General features: G+C 38.4%; 1 protein-coding gene across 5 annotated transcripts in view; it reads left to right on the forward strand.

Annotated features, from left to right (window-relative positions):
* Window positions 1-336: 336 nt before the first annotated feature.
* Window positions 337-15,778, forward strand: part of PTPN21 (protein tyrosine phosphatase non-receptor type 21) — a 46,221-nt gene continuing 30,779 nt past the window's right edge. The window contains exons 1-4 of one of the 5 annotated variants that reach the window (XM_019280869.2): window positions 337-781; window positions 3,290-3,386; window positions 4,138-4,510; window positions 14,711-14,880. In XM_019280869.2, coding sequence (XP_019136414.1) covers window positions 4,331-4,510; window positions 14,711-14,880 — 350 coding nt within the window. In that variant the 5' untranslated portion in view covers window positions 337-781; window positions 3,290-3,386; window positions 4,138-4,330. The remainder of the gene's footprint in view (window positions 782-3,289; window positions 3,387-4,137; window positions 4,511-14,710; window positions 14,881-15,778) is intronic. The other 4 variants (XM_010393878.3, XM_019280872.2, XM_010393885.3 and 1 more) reach the window with 4 other exon arrangements.

Genomic DNA, 15,778 nt, shown 5'->3' on the forward strand with positions numbered 1-15,778 from the left:
AAGGACATAAGTGTATGTGCATAGGTCATTTGGTAAGGCACACAGGAATTAAACCTTGAAAATATTTTCAAGCTGTATGAAAACAAGACCAACAGAATTTTGGTAAGATATTTGCCTTAACTGGAAAGGCTTAAAATAAATGATCATATGATTAAAAAAAGCAAGGATTGCCTGCTATTTGTTGTAACCCCTATTTCTGTAGTGCCCCTGTAGCCAGAGAAGCAGCTGTTCATTGCTGACATTCTCCCTGCCAGGCATTCCAACTCTCTGAGGTAATGGGCTACAAGCATACGGGCCTTCGCTTTAATTCTTTCAGCGTATCCTTCCGCATGGATAGAGCGAGGGGAACGCCTCCAGGAAAAGAAATTAAATGCACACACACAGAGGCACACAGGGACGGCCGACTTGAAAATATTCCTGAGAACGCAATTTGCGCTCATGCGGATCAGCGTCACATGAAAGAGGCCGCCTGAAGAGCTGGCTGGCACAGGTTTATTTTGTTGTAGTATTTTCTTCCACCCCCCAGCTCTTTACCCAGTGGAATGATATCCAGAGCAAGTTTTTTGAGACAGGAAGTGAGGAATGTTTTCACTATGAGTGATCTGAGAAGAAGGTGGGTTAGCCGAGATAGCAGCTGTTTCGGACAAGAGGAACACAGTAAGTCACTTCCCGAGGAATACAGATGAGATGGCTCCGGGAGAAGAAGTCTTGGAGCGGTGGGGTTTTTTTTCGGGTACACGTATGTGAAAGGAGACCCGGTGTGTTTGGATCGCTGTGCGAGGTAAGGGGAAGACAGCGGGCACAGTAAAAACATAGCGGCTGATCTCTGCTGTGTACCGCAAGGCTGGAGAGTTTCAACCATTTACTTTTCGAAAAGTAAAGGCTGTGGGACTGTGCTTCTGGAGGTGGGGGAAGTTTGAGATACGCACTTACTGCTGCTCTCTCAGTCCAAGAGTCATGTCAAAGATTAACTGGTAAAACAAGGAGAGGGTGGAGTATTCTGATTATTTTTTTGGCTGCCCAAATATTTCTGATATAAATATATGTATTTCAAGAATGCGAAGTAATAGGGAACCCTTTTTCACCATAATAAATTGCAGTTTTATTTTGATTACCGTCATTCATGCAGGCTATTCAAAAATATTTGTAAAGTAAAATGCTAATAATTGAGGGGGGACTGGGAGGTGAAGGTAAAGGAGAAAGATACACACAATGCTTAGTAATCACACATTAGTCCCGGCCATGTTGCTGAAATTCTAATATAGTATTTTTGAAACTACAGGTTTTTGTTGAAATATAAAGGTACAAAGTTTGGCCACTAAAGACATTTTTAGCTGTTGCATGAAAATTCCAGGCTTGGTAAATAAAGGCTTGTTATTGTAAAGGTCATCAGTTGGACTTGTAACTCCTGACAGTACGTTGCCATGAGTTTTTGCTAAAGTAGCTTAAAACAATGCAGATAGGTCTGAATTTAAAGTAATGCAGCAGGCAAATTTGAGAGCACCTAGGACTGCAGAATGCACAGCTGCTGAATAAAACCAGCACAGCTGTGTTTGCAAGAACTACACATGGCTAGCAGTAGAAGATACTGAATGATACCCTGGTGTTATTCAGCAAACTTGCCTTAATTCTACAAAATTTATTAAATTTTTTTTTAGTTCCTCTTTTGTGACGTGGTCTGGAAGTTAATTACTTAAGTTTTTCTTGTTATAAATGGGTGTCAGAAGTCATGAAGACTACGTCAGACATACTAAAATGAAATAATTTAGGGTAAGTGCTCAGTGGAGCATTAAATGTAAACAACAGATCATAATGCTCCTGGCTGGCACATTCTGAAAATTCTGCTCTAAACTTCCTTCCTATGTTTGCATTGCTACCAGTTTGCGTAGTGAAATAACTGAAAGTCTGAGGCTGCCTCATGTCAGCATTAGATGGTTTGGAAATTTCACCTGTCAGGTTAGCCTCTGGTTAGTGATTTTTGGGAGGTTTTTTCCATTCTCTTAGAATACTTTTCTAACCCTTGGTATGGGCATACAAGATTGAAAGTCTTTCATGCTCAGTGGTACTCCATAAAACCTGAGATTGAAATACTTCTGCATTTCTGACTGTAGCTTTCAGAGACTAGTAAAGTGGTTTCTCTCACTGCTGTAGCACCAAAGAAAACACCTAACTCTGCAAAGAATGTATTGGAAAATCAGACCTTAGGGACGTGAGCTGAGGTCAGCCAGCCAAAAGTTACTCTGCCAGGAATAAACCCAGTGCTGGCAGTGGACAGGGGACTAAAAGCTTCTGTCTGTAGAGCATTCCCTGCATGCTGTTCAAGCAGGGCTGGATTTGGAGGATCAAAGTGCAGAGCGAGTAATAAAGTGAGGATTCCCTCTGTATCCCTAAATTTTTCAGGGAAACCGGTTGTTATTTCTTGTTACTTATTCTACAGCTGCACCCAAAAATAAATTAGTTGGTGTTTGGGTGAGGATTGTTTTCTCATTCAGCTGAGATTTTAGGTGGTATCTGTTGAGGATGGAGATTGTGTGGAATGGTAGAACTGCTTCAAGATTATCAGAAACAATGTCATGAAACATGCTTCTGGTCATTCTTTGGAGTAGGACTGCAAAGATGTCATTGAGGAAAAATGCCATGCTGCCTCCTCTTTCTCCCCATTTTAGGCCTTTAATGTCTTTCCACCTTCCTTTCTTCTTTGCGGTGCTGCTGGCTGGGCAGTAGGGAGTCTGATACGGGGTTTTCAGCCTGAAGAGTTTGTGGTTATGTTGGATAAGTTTCTAGGTGGGTGTATAAACGTCCAAGGAGAATGTGGTATCTGTTTGTTTACGGCTATACCTTTGAGTTTAAGAACAGGTGTGCTGAGAAGACTGCTTCTTCCGGTTCCTCCATTCCAAAGAAATGCCTATCCTCACGTTGCTCCTGTCTGGTCATCCTGAGAATCCTCAGGAATCAAATCGTGCCTTTTAATATGTGCTGCTATTAAATGCCAGCCTGTAAAAAGATGAAAAAAGAAAAGCAGGCGTTTGTTTTCTTTCCCCGTTCCGTCGGGGCAGCCCTGCCGCTAGAGGTGCAGGGGCAGAGCTCCGTGCCCGGGGCAGCGGCAGCCGGCGGCGAGAGGAAGCGGCGTGGCGGTGTCCGCGCTCCGGGTCGCTCCCGCCGCCCCGCACGGCAGGGCAGCCTCGCCGAGGGAATGGCATCCCTGCCCCGGGGAGCGGCGTGCAACGGGGGGATCTTCAAGGCGCCTTCCAGCCCAAACCTTTCCGTGACGCTGTGGCAAATTTCGCAGACTAGGGTGCGTGCGCTAGGAAAACACTTGGAAGAGGAGAAAGGCGAAGCTTGGAATGGAACTGACAGGAGAGGAGGCGTGAAGGTGTTTGCAAAAGGTGGGGAAATGGGTGTACCTGTACAGGTATACCTGTAGTCTGGGTAAGAGTATGATTTTCAAGAAAAGATTAGAAAATAAACGATTCTCAGAATTCACGTACTCTCTTGGTGAGGCAAAGCATAACCTGAAGCATCATACAGTGCTTTAGCATAAGGAATAATGGTACAGCTTGCTGTAATCCATGGAAGATTAGAGGAATTGCACTTTAATTGTCTGGTAGAAAATGGCTAAGGTGTGAGTTTTAATGCTTCTCTTGCCTTTCTTTTTTTTTCTGGTTTATCATTTATGGGGCTTGGTTTTGTGTTTAATCCAACAGTAGATAGTGGCTGAGCCTGCACAACACTCTGAAAAACAAGCCAGATTGCTGAATTTACTCTTAAAGAAAATGTCTTTGTTCAGTATTACAAATACCTTAGGCAACTCAGATTTCATAGACATACTTCATTTAAATACCGGTTCCGTTTATAAATACTTATTTTAAGACATTGCAGTCACACGTGATTAAGACTCATTATTCACTTGTGAGTTTAAAAAAAAGAGATCAACTTGCCAAAACCCAATGTTGTCTGTGGAAAAACCAGAAACTCTGGTACTTATTTCATTATTTGAATACAGCCCTGCATTTTGGAAAGGTAGACTGATTATTTAGATTTAGAAAAAATATACATGTTATTTTTCCCATGTTACCATTCCCCTTTCAGTCAAAGTATTTCTGATTCTTTTATTTCTTCTCTTTTGTTCCTTACTAGGACTCCAGTGGATGTCTCTTCTCCTTGTCCCTTGGTGGAAAACTTGCTTGGCTTTAATGGATACTGCTGCTGCTGGTTGATCTCTGGAGACTTTACAGCTCCTTACCTTTTGAGAGGAGATAACTTCTCGTCCCCTGTCAAGGTCTCAGTGGTAGCCGCTCTTTATCACTAACCATCTCTGGGGAAAAAGAAGATGCCTCTACCTTTTGGGTTAAAATTGAAACGAACTCGACGTTACACAGTATCCAGCAAGAGTTGCTTGGTGGCTCGTATCCAGCTGCTCAACAATGAATTTGTGGAGTTCACTCTGTCGGTGGAAAGCACGGGCCAGGAAAGTCTGGAAGCAGTGGCTCAGAGGCTTGAATTGCGGGAGGTAAGCGAGTTGTCAAGTGAAGGCATAACTTTAGTTTCTAGTACTAGATGACCTATGTGGTAAATCCTTGCCATGTAGGGCAGTCAGCTTATTTACTGGTGCAGCTATCCTGTGTTCCCATTGTTTCTTCACCTTCTGGTCTTTATGGGGACTTGGATTGCTCCAAAACAGTTGCAAACTTACATTACAGAGCTTAGATAGTGTCCACGGGGAGGAAATGTGAGAAGTGTCGGTGAATAAAAGCTTACAATGGTAAACAAAGTAACAGGTTTTTAAATGTGACAGTGCTGAGAATTCTGCTTTAAAAAACCCATAAAGCAAGAAAATAATTTCTACCTAAGCAACATGGTTAAAACTACAGCAAGACTTGAGTCATAAGACAGCGTGTTATTTGTGTGCATGTATTTTTTTTTCTGATGGATTAGTGCTGTGAAAAGAATCTAAAGCACAAAATGTGATAAGTGTACCAGTGACCAACTCTTTGTCCTGCTTGTTTAAATACCACAAATATATTTCCAGACACTGTCTTGGAGCACATATATAGTCATATAGATTGAGTGCTGGCCTTATGATGAGACCTGGTTTGTGCTAGTTGAGTATGTAAATATCGGTTCAAGCTGACTTTTTTCCCAAAAATTCCTTACTTGATATTTTGAAGGATTCTTTTGGAACTGAAATTTGTTCTTCCACACATTTAGTGATTATTCCTACATCTCCTGTTTTGAGTGAATTCCTTCTGAAACGCTAAGCTTTGAAATGCTGATGGAAATCTACAAAGATTACCAACATATGAAGCAATGTCATTATTTTATAAAATTGTTGAGCACAGGTGGTTTTAAATGCAGTATTCGAATGCTCTCAATCCTGGGTGAACTGACATTTCCCCCTAGAGTCTCCAAAGGTTTAGTTTAGCTCATTTTGTAGTCATTGCACTGTGACTGCATGTGCACTTCTGGGGGGCAGGAGAGAGAAAGCTAGTGATACAAGTTTAGTGTTGCTAACATTGTTCTGAAAAATACGCTTTTGTTCTGTTCTGTGGTCTGCCATAGAATGACCTTTTGATTATGAGATTCAAATACAGGATGAAAACCTTGGACTTAGGTAACCAAAATATGAGTAATTGTGAAAATAATAATAAAAATTTGTATTTATAACTATGATATTTTAAAATGTTATCTTTTTATTGTCAAGCAATGGCAACTGGTGGTAACTTTGCTCAAATATTGAGCAAATATATTTAGAACTTAATCCTGCAAATATTTATTACTTTACACAGCATGCATTACTGTAGGATTCCTCAGTGGGAAATGTTATATATAGTCAGTTGTTTTCAGAAATGCTTTTTATTTTTCCTGTTTGGAGAATAATGAAAAATGAAATAGATGTGAAGCCATTAACTTATAAGGGTTTGTTTATTGTGGTTGTTTTCAATTGCAATATGCATTCTTGTAGGGCCTCCAAATATTTTTTTAGCGTACAGTTATTTTTGAAAATGCAATTCTTTGCAAGGTTATGCCTTCTTTTTTTAATCTTTCTCCTTCTAGCAAAGGGAGAATCTAGCTACGCTTGTAGGCTTAGTGTTTACTTAGAACACATCAGGTATCATATATTTAGAATTCAATTATTGTTGTGTGAATGGAGTTTGTCAATTTTATCTATCCACTTTCAGATGTAACTTCTAAGTCACAGAAAGTATAGAATTTTTACTGTTTGCAAAATGCAAAGGCTTTGTCTTCCTGAATGATGACTGCTAGCTTTTATTGAACTAGTCACAGAGCGCTGGAGATGCTGTTTTTTTCAGCTATTCTTCATTATCTCTTTCTTCGGAACCACTCCTAAAAATCTTTTTAAAAACTAAAAAAAAAAAAAAAAAGAGAGCAAGAGATGCAATTCCCTCAATTAAGAGTCATATATCAGACTAAGGGAGTTGACAGTAAACTATTGAACTCTGAGCAGATTCCTTCACTCATGCATTCTTGCATGGATTATTTTGGCAGGAAAGCGTGTTGCAATAAAAGGGAATGGAAAATAGGGATATAAATTACTTTCCAGAGCTTGCATTCAAAAAATGTTGTTCTGCCTTTAAATAGTCAGATTTGCCAAGCAGATACTGCATCATTCCTCACTGCTTGCTTAGTAGAAAGTTTTCAGAAAGAAAAATGTGTTCAGCACTTCTCTTAAATTTGCAAAAACAACTTTAGTCTTTAATACAGTAAACCACAAAATATTTCTGTAAGAAGTTGCATGTTTTTAGTGCACTGAGCTTAAAGCTCACTGCCTTAAAGCATGAAGGTGGATTCCAAGTGTTAAACATGAAAGTATGACTGTTTATTTGGATACTGAGGCTCGGGACCATTCTCAAATCCAAGGAGTCAGTTTCAGATTACTGTATATGGCCTACACAGCTAGGACAAGCAGTTCCCAAGCATCTTCAAAACAGTTTATTGCATGAGGCTTTAGGGGAATCTCTACCATTTTTTTACGCATTCAGTGGTAACATTTGTGAATGCCTCTTTCTGGTGTAGTCTGGAATTACTGAATTTGAACAGTGAACTGAACTATTTTTAATGGTGTGCCATCTTTTAAGATATTTGTTTTAACAGATCTTTATGTAAATGAGTAATCTTCAAATTATGCATTGCATGGCTAAACACTGTTTTTCTTCTGATTTTCCAATTAGTACTTCTTGATTTCCAAGTTGTGTACTAGTATGGACACATAGTTAGCATTTAGGAAGATTTACGTATGTTGACAATATTTTTTTACTGAATGGTAAACTCTGTAGACAAGTGAAATGAATTCATTAAACTGAGTATCTTCTGGTATTCCTAGAATGTGACTCATCAGGAATGAGTATGTAATCCAGCTCTCTTAAACAGAGGAACTGGGGAAAGAAGCCAAAGGGAACAGTGAACATAAGTTACTTACCCATTGTAGCACAGTCTGTCTTTTATCCTGTGAAAGAACTATAACCAAACTTGACTTATGCAAAAAGCTGTTACAGAAAACCATTCTGGAATCACAAGTTTTGAAAAACTGTTGAGAGCTCTGCTGGTTAACTACCGTAAAAAGTATGTGCAACAGTGCTAATCTCGCATCTAGGGCACTAGTATGCAAATAAAATCCTTGAAAATACAGAGATCTTTAGAGCATTGTGATACAGCTAGGTATATTAGCTAGGTAGGTTTGGCAGGAGATGTTATAACTGGTGCCTTTCTCTTGTTGATAGTTTTGTTTTGTTTTTTTAATAGCACTTCTAAACCAGAGAGAAGGGGCAAATTCTGCTACTGTGTACAAGCAGAGTCTGACTTAAGTGCAGATATGTGGTAGAGTACAAGAACCAATGGCAGGGAACTTCTGTGGAGAGTATGTGTTGTGCATATGGAAGTTCCTGTGTTTGTTTTGGACATGCAGAGGAAAAGGAACCAAGGTTATCTGGATCCTGAATAACTTCAAAGTTCTGAAACAGTGCTTCGGAAATGCTTGAACTGTGATGTAAAACTTTGCTCTGAATTCTAAAATATCAGTTCTCTGTTGGAGAAAACACGAAAAAATACCTTTAATTCATAATTGTGGTTTCTTAAATGTGTTTTTCATATGAAAAGAGTGTTTTTAAAATAAGACCAAGTGCAACAATGAATATTCTTGCCTATATGTGTCAGTAACCATATTAACTGACAAATAAGAGTTGGGCCACATCATGACAGAGGGATCATTAACATAATTATATTTATGTCTTGTATCAAAGTCTGACAATGTTTTAGCTGATGCTTGGTGAAATAAGAGGAGAAGCAGTACTTGTAGTTGAGCTGCTGTGGTTGCCTCTCTGAACCAAATTTTCTTTAAAATTAGGAAAGGAGAAATTGGCATGGAGGAATATATATAAGAATGCAGATCTTCAGTGTGTAATCTGATTAGTTTGAAAGATGCTACTTTATTGAAAAGCAAACTTGAGTCCATCTAAAACATATATTAATTATAAGAGTGTGATAATTGTAATTTAGCAACCAAGATAAATTGAAGGACAGAGCAGTCAGGCAAAAATCAGTAACTGCCTCAATGCAATTATTTCTTCCTCTGAAGAAAAAAAGATACACGTTCAGGTAAAGGGTTTGCACTCAGTCTTATTATGCTGAGCAGCACAAAATTAAGGTTTTTCCATGAAAAAAATAATGGCGGTAAGAAAGCCTTGCCCCTGATTTCTTTAGCGTTTTTATAAATGAATATACAACTTAATTGCATTTTGTTTACCATCATGTCAGTGAATTGCTGTACAGTTTTATACCAATCTTGACAGAAGAGGTTTTCTTTACTTCTGAAGCAAAGGCATTTTTTATTGTTTAGTATTTTTAGACTGCTTTGAAATTTGGCTTTTCCCTTTAGTAAGGCAATCAGAATTTAAGCCTCTGATGAATGGGAACATGATACTACTTCTAATGTCAGTGATGTGTAAGGTGGGAGTCAAAAACAGTTACGTGAGTTCATCCTTCTCAGAGCCTTGAACAGTGGTGGGAAAAAGTAATAATATTTTTTTTTCCAAAAAAAGTATATTTCTGCATTTCTGGGTCATGTGGATAACTGACCTATCTCTGCAAGAGGTTAAAATGTCTTGGATATCATGTTTTCTGTGCTCTATGAGGCTATGGCTCTTTACCTTGTAAATTAGTCAGCTTACCTTTGTCAAATGTCCTGATGAGTAGAATATTCCTTGCCTGTTAGAAGATTGTTTATTCAAGGTATTTGAAGGGTGTAAAACACAGTGTATTGTGATTTGTACAGTGTTTCATTTGAATAAACTAGAATACATCAGATTACCTTGCAAGGTATTGATTTGCTTATTTATTTCTTATCCCTTCTGTTTTGCTTTAAACTATGGTTGGCAATTACTTCATTCAAATAGTATTTGTGAAATCTGTGTTATAGTAGTTAGGAGAAAATAATGGTGTGTGTGAGTGCTGGAAAAAAAGTTTCCATTGTGAAAGAACTAAGATTTAAGAATAACTTGTCTCTTTGATCATACAGCTACTCTGCTAAGTATTCCCTCCTGCAACTACAGCTGAAGAGCTTATCAGTGCTAGAACAACAAAAACGGTCTAGGCAAATGTACCCTATAGTAAATAGCTTCAATATGGGGGGAAAGGGAGGGATTTTAGTCAGTGGTCCTCCTGTTTCTGCAAGAAGAATTGGTCATGGCAGTATGTAAAGAAGTGCAACTTTCTACTTGGTGGCTGGTACATGACGAGACTCACAGGGTTTTTTTCTCTACCACTTTCAAGAAGTCCTGGATATTGTACACTGGCCAGTCCAGCCTGCTCCAAGTCCTTTCTCAGTTAGAGATTGGGAAGTTTTGTGGAGGAGGTTGTCTGCTGTGATAAGAATGGAGTTTCTGGAGAGTTTTCAAGGCCTGTTGTCTCCTTCTGTAGCTCTTAACATTGGGTGTAGGGTAAAGCTTTCATTTGGTATCTGGCGGTTGTGCTTAGTATAAGATTATTGACCCAGTTCTCCTGCACGTGGTTTATTTAAACTGTGCTATCCTGATAGCAGGAGCTGTTCTGTATCCAAGCATATAGTAAAGCTAGATGTGGTGGAGCCCTTGGGCTAACTGGACTTTTATGAATTTGACTGCAGTGCTTATCCTTCAATAATGAGAAGGTGTTTTCAGCATTCTGATCAGGGATGTCTTACGGTTTGTTTTATTTGTATGTATGAGTGTAAAGGAGGAAAAGCTTGAAAATATATTTTGATTGCATTCTGTTGCTGTTGTTTTCTCTTTTTTTTTTTTTGCCTTGTCTTAGGATGGTGATTCCTCAGGTACCCTTGAGGCAGGTAGCCAAATACATTAATTAGAAGGCACCGTGTTAACCGTTAGAAAACAATTCTTTTTTCCAGTCTATTTGTAATGTATGAGATATTTTTCAAGATTGATAATATAGGATATGGAAATTAACTTTAAAATATATTATTAAATATGTAAGGTTGAAGTAAATTTTGAACACTGCTATGCCTCAGGGGACCTCCAAGGGTAGCATGGTCCTACCCTCTGCTCAGGAGAATCAGGTGGTTTGTGGGTTGCCTGGGTGAGTTTACCACCCAGGTGCCTCCAAGGATAGAGATTTGACACCTCTTTGGGCTATCTGTTCCAGTGTTTGGCTAGTCTTGTTGTGAAATTTTTTTCCTGATCTAACTGGAATTTCCCATGCTGCAGCTTGTCCCCAGTGCTTCTCATACTTGTGGTGATTACTTCCAAGAAGACTCTGGCTCTATCTTCTCTGTCTATGCCCTGCTCTTAGGCAATTGAAGTCCACAGTAAGATTTTACTTAGTCTCTTCTTAAGGCTGATCAGCCTCACTTCTCTGTACTTTCACTGTACATCATGCCAAAAGATCTAATATAGTTACCTGCAGTAATGTAGTTTTGTGGCACTCATACCTGGTGAAACTCCTCTGCTTAGCTTAGGAAGTCTGGTTGACTTCAATGATGAAGTGACTCCACTCCCACCAACTTGTGAGATGTAGATACTGTGTGGGGCTTTTGGTACTTTTGTGTTCTTGATAGCTCTTGATATTTTATGCAAAAATATTTACTGTCTCTAGTGTCAGAAAGCAAATAGATAGAAATTAAGTGTGCAGAAATTATATGTTCCTTTTATTTCTATTTGATTTTCTTCAGAGGGGTTTGGTCATAAGTCACTAAAATAAACGAACCTCAAAGTAGTGTTAATCTTAACAGCCTAACATATTTTAAGAATTATGTCATGCCATTCTTTTTAGCACTGGATGTTGTCCTGAGCTGCTAATAATAAAATGTTATAGCAATGAATAAAAGTGGGTTCTATTTTAATCAGTGCGAATATTCCAGGGTGCATAAGCTCCTCTGAAAACTCACAGGATCAAATTCTGCCCTTGAAGTGAAGTGAAAGGTTTGCATAGAAGTCAGAAGACCAGCTTTGGTCTGTAATATTTTACATGGCTTGTTTAAAGATATGCTGGATTCCAGAGGATATTTTAAAATGTGGAAACATTTTTCTTAGTCTGTTATGCCAGTAACTGCTTGGTTCTGTGTGTAGGCAATAAAAAGCAGTCAGTGTTCCTAAGAAATAGATGTACTTAAATGATCATCATGCCTTAAAATTAGTCTATACATTCAGTTGAAATGCAGGGTGTAGAACCAGGAGCATCTTACATCAGCGAGTTTGAAACAGTGGTGATGTTAACAGAAGTTTGTACTCTTTTTCTCCTCACCTTTGTTTTGCATCTGTGCTTCTATGAGGTTTAAGTACACCAAGGCTGCAAGTGAGTTATCCAAACAGTTGCTGTGCTTTTTTTGGGGTATATTTTTAGTTGGTTTACAAACATGTTTGTGTGATATCCTCTATAGAACTCTTTCAGCTGTAGCTGTTACCCTTTGCTTTCAGTCTGCCATGCTGTCATGGCCGCTGCTCTTCCAGAATGTTGTGGTTCCACATTTCAGATGGTGCTCAGCCGAGGCTGATGTGGTTGTCCTGTCAGAGAAGTGGGCTGGGCCAGAGCAGAATGTCAGCATCATAGCCTGACTTTGGCTCCTGTGACTGTGTACATGGTGTTAACAGTCTTGTGATGAAAGAGAAATACACCTTTTTATACGCATTCCTTTCCTTACTCGGTCTGCAGGAAGGATTAAGGACTAGTCAGTCGTTCAGTACATTTTATCCTTTCCAGCATGTGATGTTGCAGTGAACATGGTATTTCTTTCGTAATGGAGTTTCTGTGGTACTACTGTTTGGGTTTTTTTCCTCAACATCTTATGGAATTTAAGATACTGTCTTCAATATCCTTGTGGGGTGGTGGTGGTCACCTAATGACTGGGGGATTGAAGAATAGAAATAAAATGTCATTTAAGGTGTCAGCAAACTTTGTTTGTCTGGACTGGAAAATTTAGAAATCAGTGTTGTTTATATTATTTATATTCAGAGCCGTATTTCTTTTGTCTTCTTGAAAGTCAAAGTATTTATGACTTCCTAAATTTTACTCTTGGCTTTCGAAATTTAGAAGTGATGGCCACACAGTGTCCACCTGAGAAAAATTTGCTTTGTAGGATTTGCTTTACAGAGAACTCTGTTTCTGATTTGGGAGTAGTCTGGTTCTCTATCATGATTTTTAAACTTTCCCATTCTGCACATTCTCTAGATATCTTCCTCTATACGGAAAAAAACCTGCTTTTTTCTTCTCCGAACTGTTCTAATTCAATTGATTTTCTGTATTATAGGCTGTCTTTTTATCAGAGGGCCAGAGTTGTTTTAGAGTTTATAGAAGGCATCTTAAGGTTAAATAGGCAGATTTTGTCTGAACATACTTATTTTTTTATCTTGTGAATACTGATTTTGCAATTACATGGCAGCTAGCACTAATTTTAACTTAAAGGATTTTTTTTAAACCTTGGGGGAAAAAAGCCCACAAACACCAAAACCCACCAACAATCAGTTAGAACTGTGTTTGTGCTAATTTAGAGAGGAGCAAAGAAGTACATTTTGCTAGTGTGCAATGTCAAAGGAACATTATGCCTTAGAACTGGCTCTAATTTCCTACTTTTGTTAATATCCCAGAGAAAATGTTTTTATGGAATAGATGGTTTTATTAATTTAATGCTACATCTTGACTTTTGTGCCTTGAATTACTCGATGATCTGTGCTGATACGAAGCACTGATTCAGTGCTGTCCATGAAGTTTGGGATAGGGTATATGTGGTTGTTGCACACATAGTGAGCCTGTCAGAGCTGTAAGGAAAATCTGAACTCCCCTGAGGGTGGGCTCTTCATCCTTTTTAGACTGTAAACTAAGAAGATGTATGTGTATGAATTTTCAGCTGTGTGTATGGGTGAGTTTTTGCGGGAATGTACTGAAGTGGCCTTCTCCTACTATGAGCTGTTTCTCCCCAGTGAATTTCAAATCTGTGCTCCAAAGTATCAAAATGCTAGAGCTGTTGAGAAAACAACAGAAAATACGTTTTTGGTAGGGACACAAATTTTCGATAACTAATTCACAGAAATTATTGATTTAGAGAAATCATGATAAATATTTGCTCTGCTTTATAGAATTTCATCCTTAAAAGCTTTATTTTGTGTAAGTTAAAAATGTCTGAAAATATGTAAGGAAAAATATTGGATTAAAGGTGTTGGTATTTCTACAATTTCTACATACAATAAAGGGTATGTAGCAAGGACTTGGAGAATTTTAATGTAAATACCTACAGACTTAATTGGTAATTTTTAACGTTCACTTATCTGCCTCCCTCAGTTAAAACACTTCTAGTTATGATATCCAGTTTGGTCTGATAGTGACATGAGTATTTTCCAATCCACATCTGTTTTCTGGTCCAGAACTGCATGAAATCAGTACTGTGGGAGCAGATTTTAGCCAGTTTAAACATAGCGGAGAAATTGAAATTTTAGTGAGTGACTCTGCAGTATGGATTTAGGACTGTCCTGTTCTAAAGACAAGAGCAAGAGAAAAATACTCTGATCCAGACTCCTTCTGGGAGAGGATCTAGTGGAAGTTAGATGGTGTTGCTCAAGTTGCTGTCCAGTGGGATTTTGGCCTTCCAGGGCCATCCTCAGCCTCTCGCAATGGTCTGTTTCATTGCATACTGTCTGTTCTGTTTTAGCTTGGTCAGGGGTGCCCTCTCAGGCAAGATATCTTCCTGCTCTGCTGTATCTGGTCATTTTCCTGCTTGTGGAGTGAGCCATGGATATGCTTTAATGAGCTCAGCTTTGACTGAGCAGCTGTCCTTTGCTTTTTTGTCCTTCAGCATCCCATGTGAGCCTGCCTACCAAGTCCCCAGAGAAGCCATGCTTGGCTCTCCTCTGTCCCATGTCATTTTCCATTTGCCTTCCTCACTTCCCTTAGATTTCCTGTCACACATGAATGTCTACTACTAGCATCTGTGAATTGCCACAACAGAGTTATGAGTTATGAATTGTTTGCAAGTAAAGAGTAGTTCTGGTACAGTTTTAGGTGGGGGCCTTATGTAAGCGAGTTGATTTTCTGAGTGTAGTGTCTGCTTTTTACGGTCAATGTCTCTGCAGCTCTGTGAATTTTCAATAACCCATAGTCTTAGTCAGTGTTTTAAAACATTTATTTCTAAGTAGCAAGACTTTCTTACAATATATTTTATCTAATATCACAATATTAACTTTTTTTCATCATTGCAATGCCTCTTTTTCAGATTACATATTTCAGTCTCTGGTATTATAATAAGCAGAATCAACGCAGATGGGTAGATTTGGACAAGCCTCTGAAAAAGCAGCTGGACAAATATGCCTTGGAGCCAACTGTGTATTTTGGAGTAGTGTTCTATGTGCCTACTGTTTCTCAGCTTCAGCAGGAGATTACCAGGTAAACTTCTTACTATAAACTTCTATGTGTTAATAAATTTGCTTTCAGCATTCTGAAATGTATGGTTTATTTAAAAGTTGTCTGCTTTCCACTCCCCTACCTTTATAGAAATGAAAACTATTTTAGGCAGAATTTATGTTCAAACTGTATGATAATGTATCTTTGGAATATTTAAAATATGTGATAAACTAAGCAAGCAACTAACTTCTTTTATGATCTTAGGAATCTGCTCAAACCTGTTTTAAGTAACAGGCATACCTGCATGGTCAGACTTTTAATTATTTTAGTCCCTTCATGTTTGACTTTTAAAATTTTGTTGGTTGGTTGGGTTTTTTTGTTTTGAAAATTCATGTGTTGTTTTGTGGACCTCCATCCTACACAAAGCACATGCAGATTTTATTAAGCTGTGCTTTCCTTTGTTTTGCTTTTAGTACTTTCTGTATTTTCAGTCCAATACATTGGCAAGCTACAGGTTAGACTTCAGCTTGTGATTTTTTTTTTTTTGTGTATAACTGAGCCATAAATATGGATGTTAGTTCTGGTATTATGCGTTTCTTTCTACTGTGAAACTGGGGAAAATCACATAATTATTGCTGACTGCAGGGGGAAAAATAGAACTGAGCATACATACTGGCCAGTTATTCCTATGGGCCTGTACATTGGCTTCTAATGACTTAATGTTTATAGTTCTAATTTAATTATTTTTTTAATAGGCAAATGAGTACAAAACCCATAGCTGAATTACAAATCTGTATTGTTATTTCAAAAATATGTGCTTGTATTAACTAACCCACTTAAGCTAAAAAATTTAAGTTGGCCCTGCTTTGAGTGGGGAGTTGAAGGAGATGATCACTCAGAGGTCCTTTTCAGCTTAATTTATTCTGTGGTTACATGAAAC

This window comes from Corvus cornix, chromosome 5, assembly GCF_000738735.6.
Source record: "Corvus cornix cornix isolate S_Up_H32 chromosome 5, ASM73873v5, whole genome shotgun sequence".
Taxonomy (NCBI): Eukaryota; Metazoa; Chordata; class Aves; order Passeriformes; family Corvidae; genus Corvus; species Corvus cornix.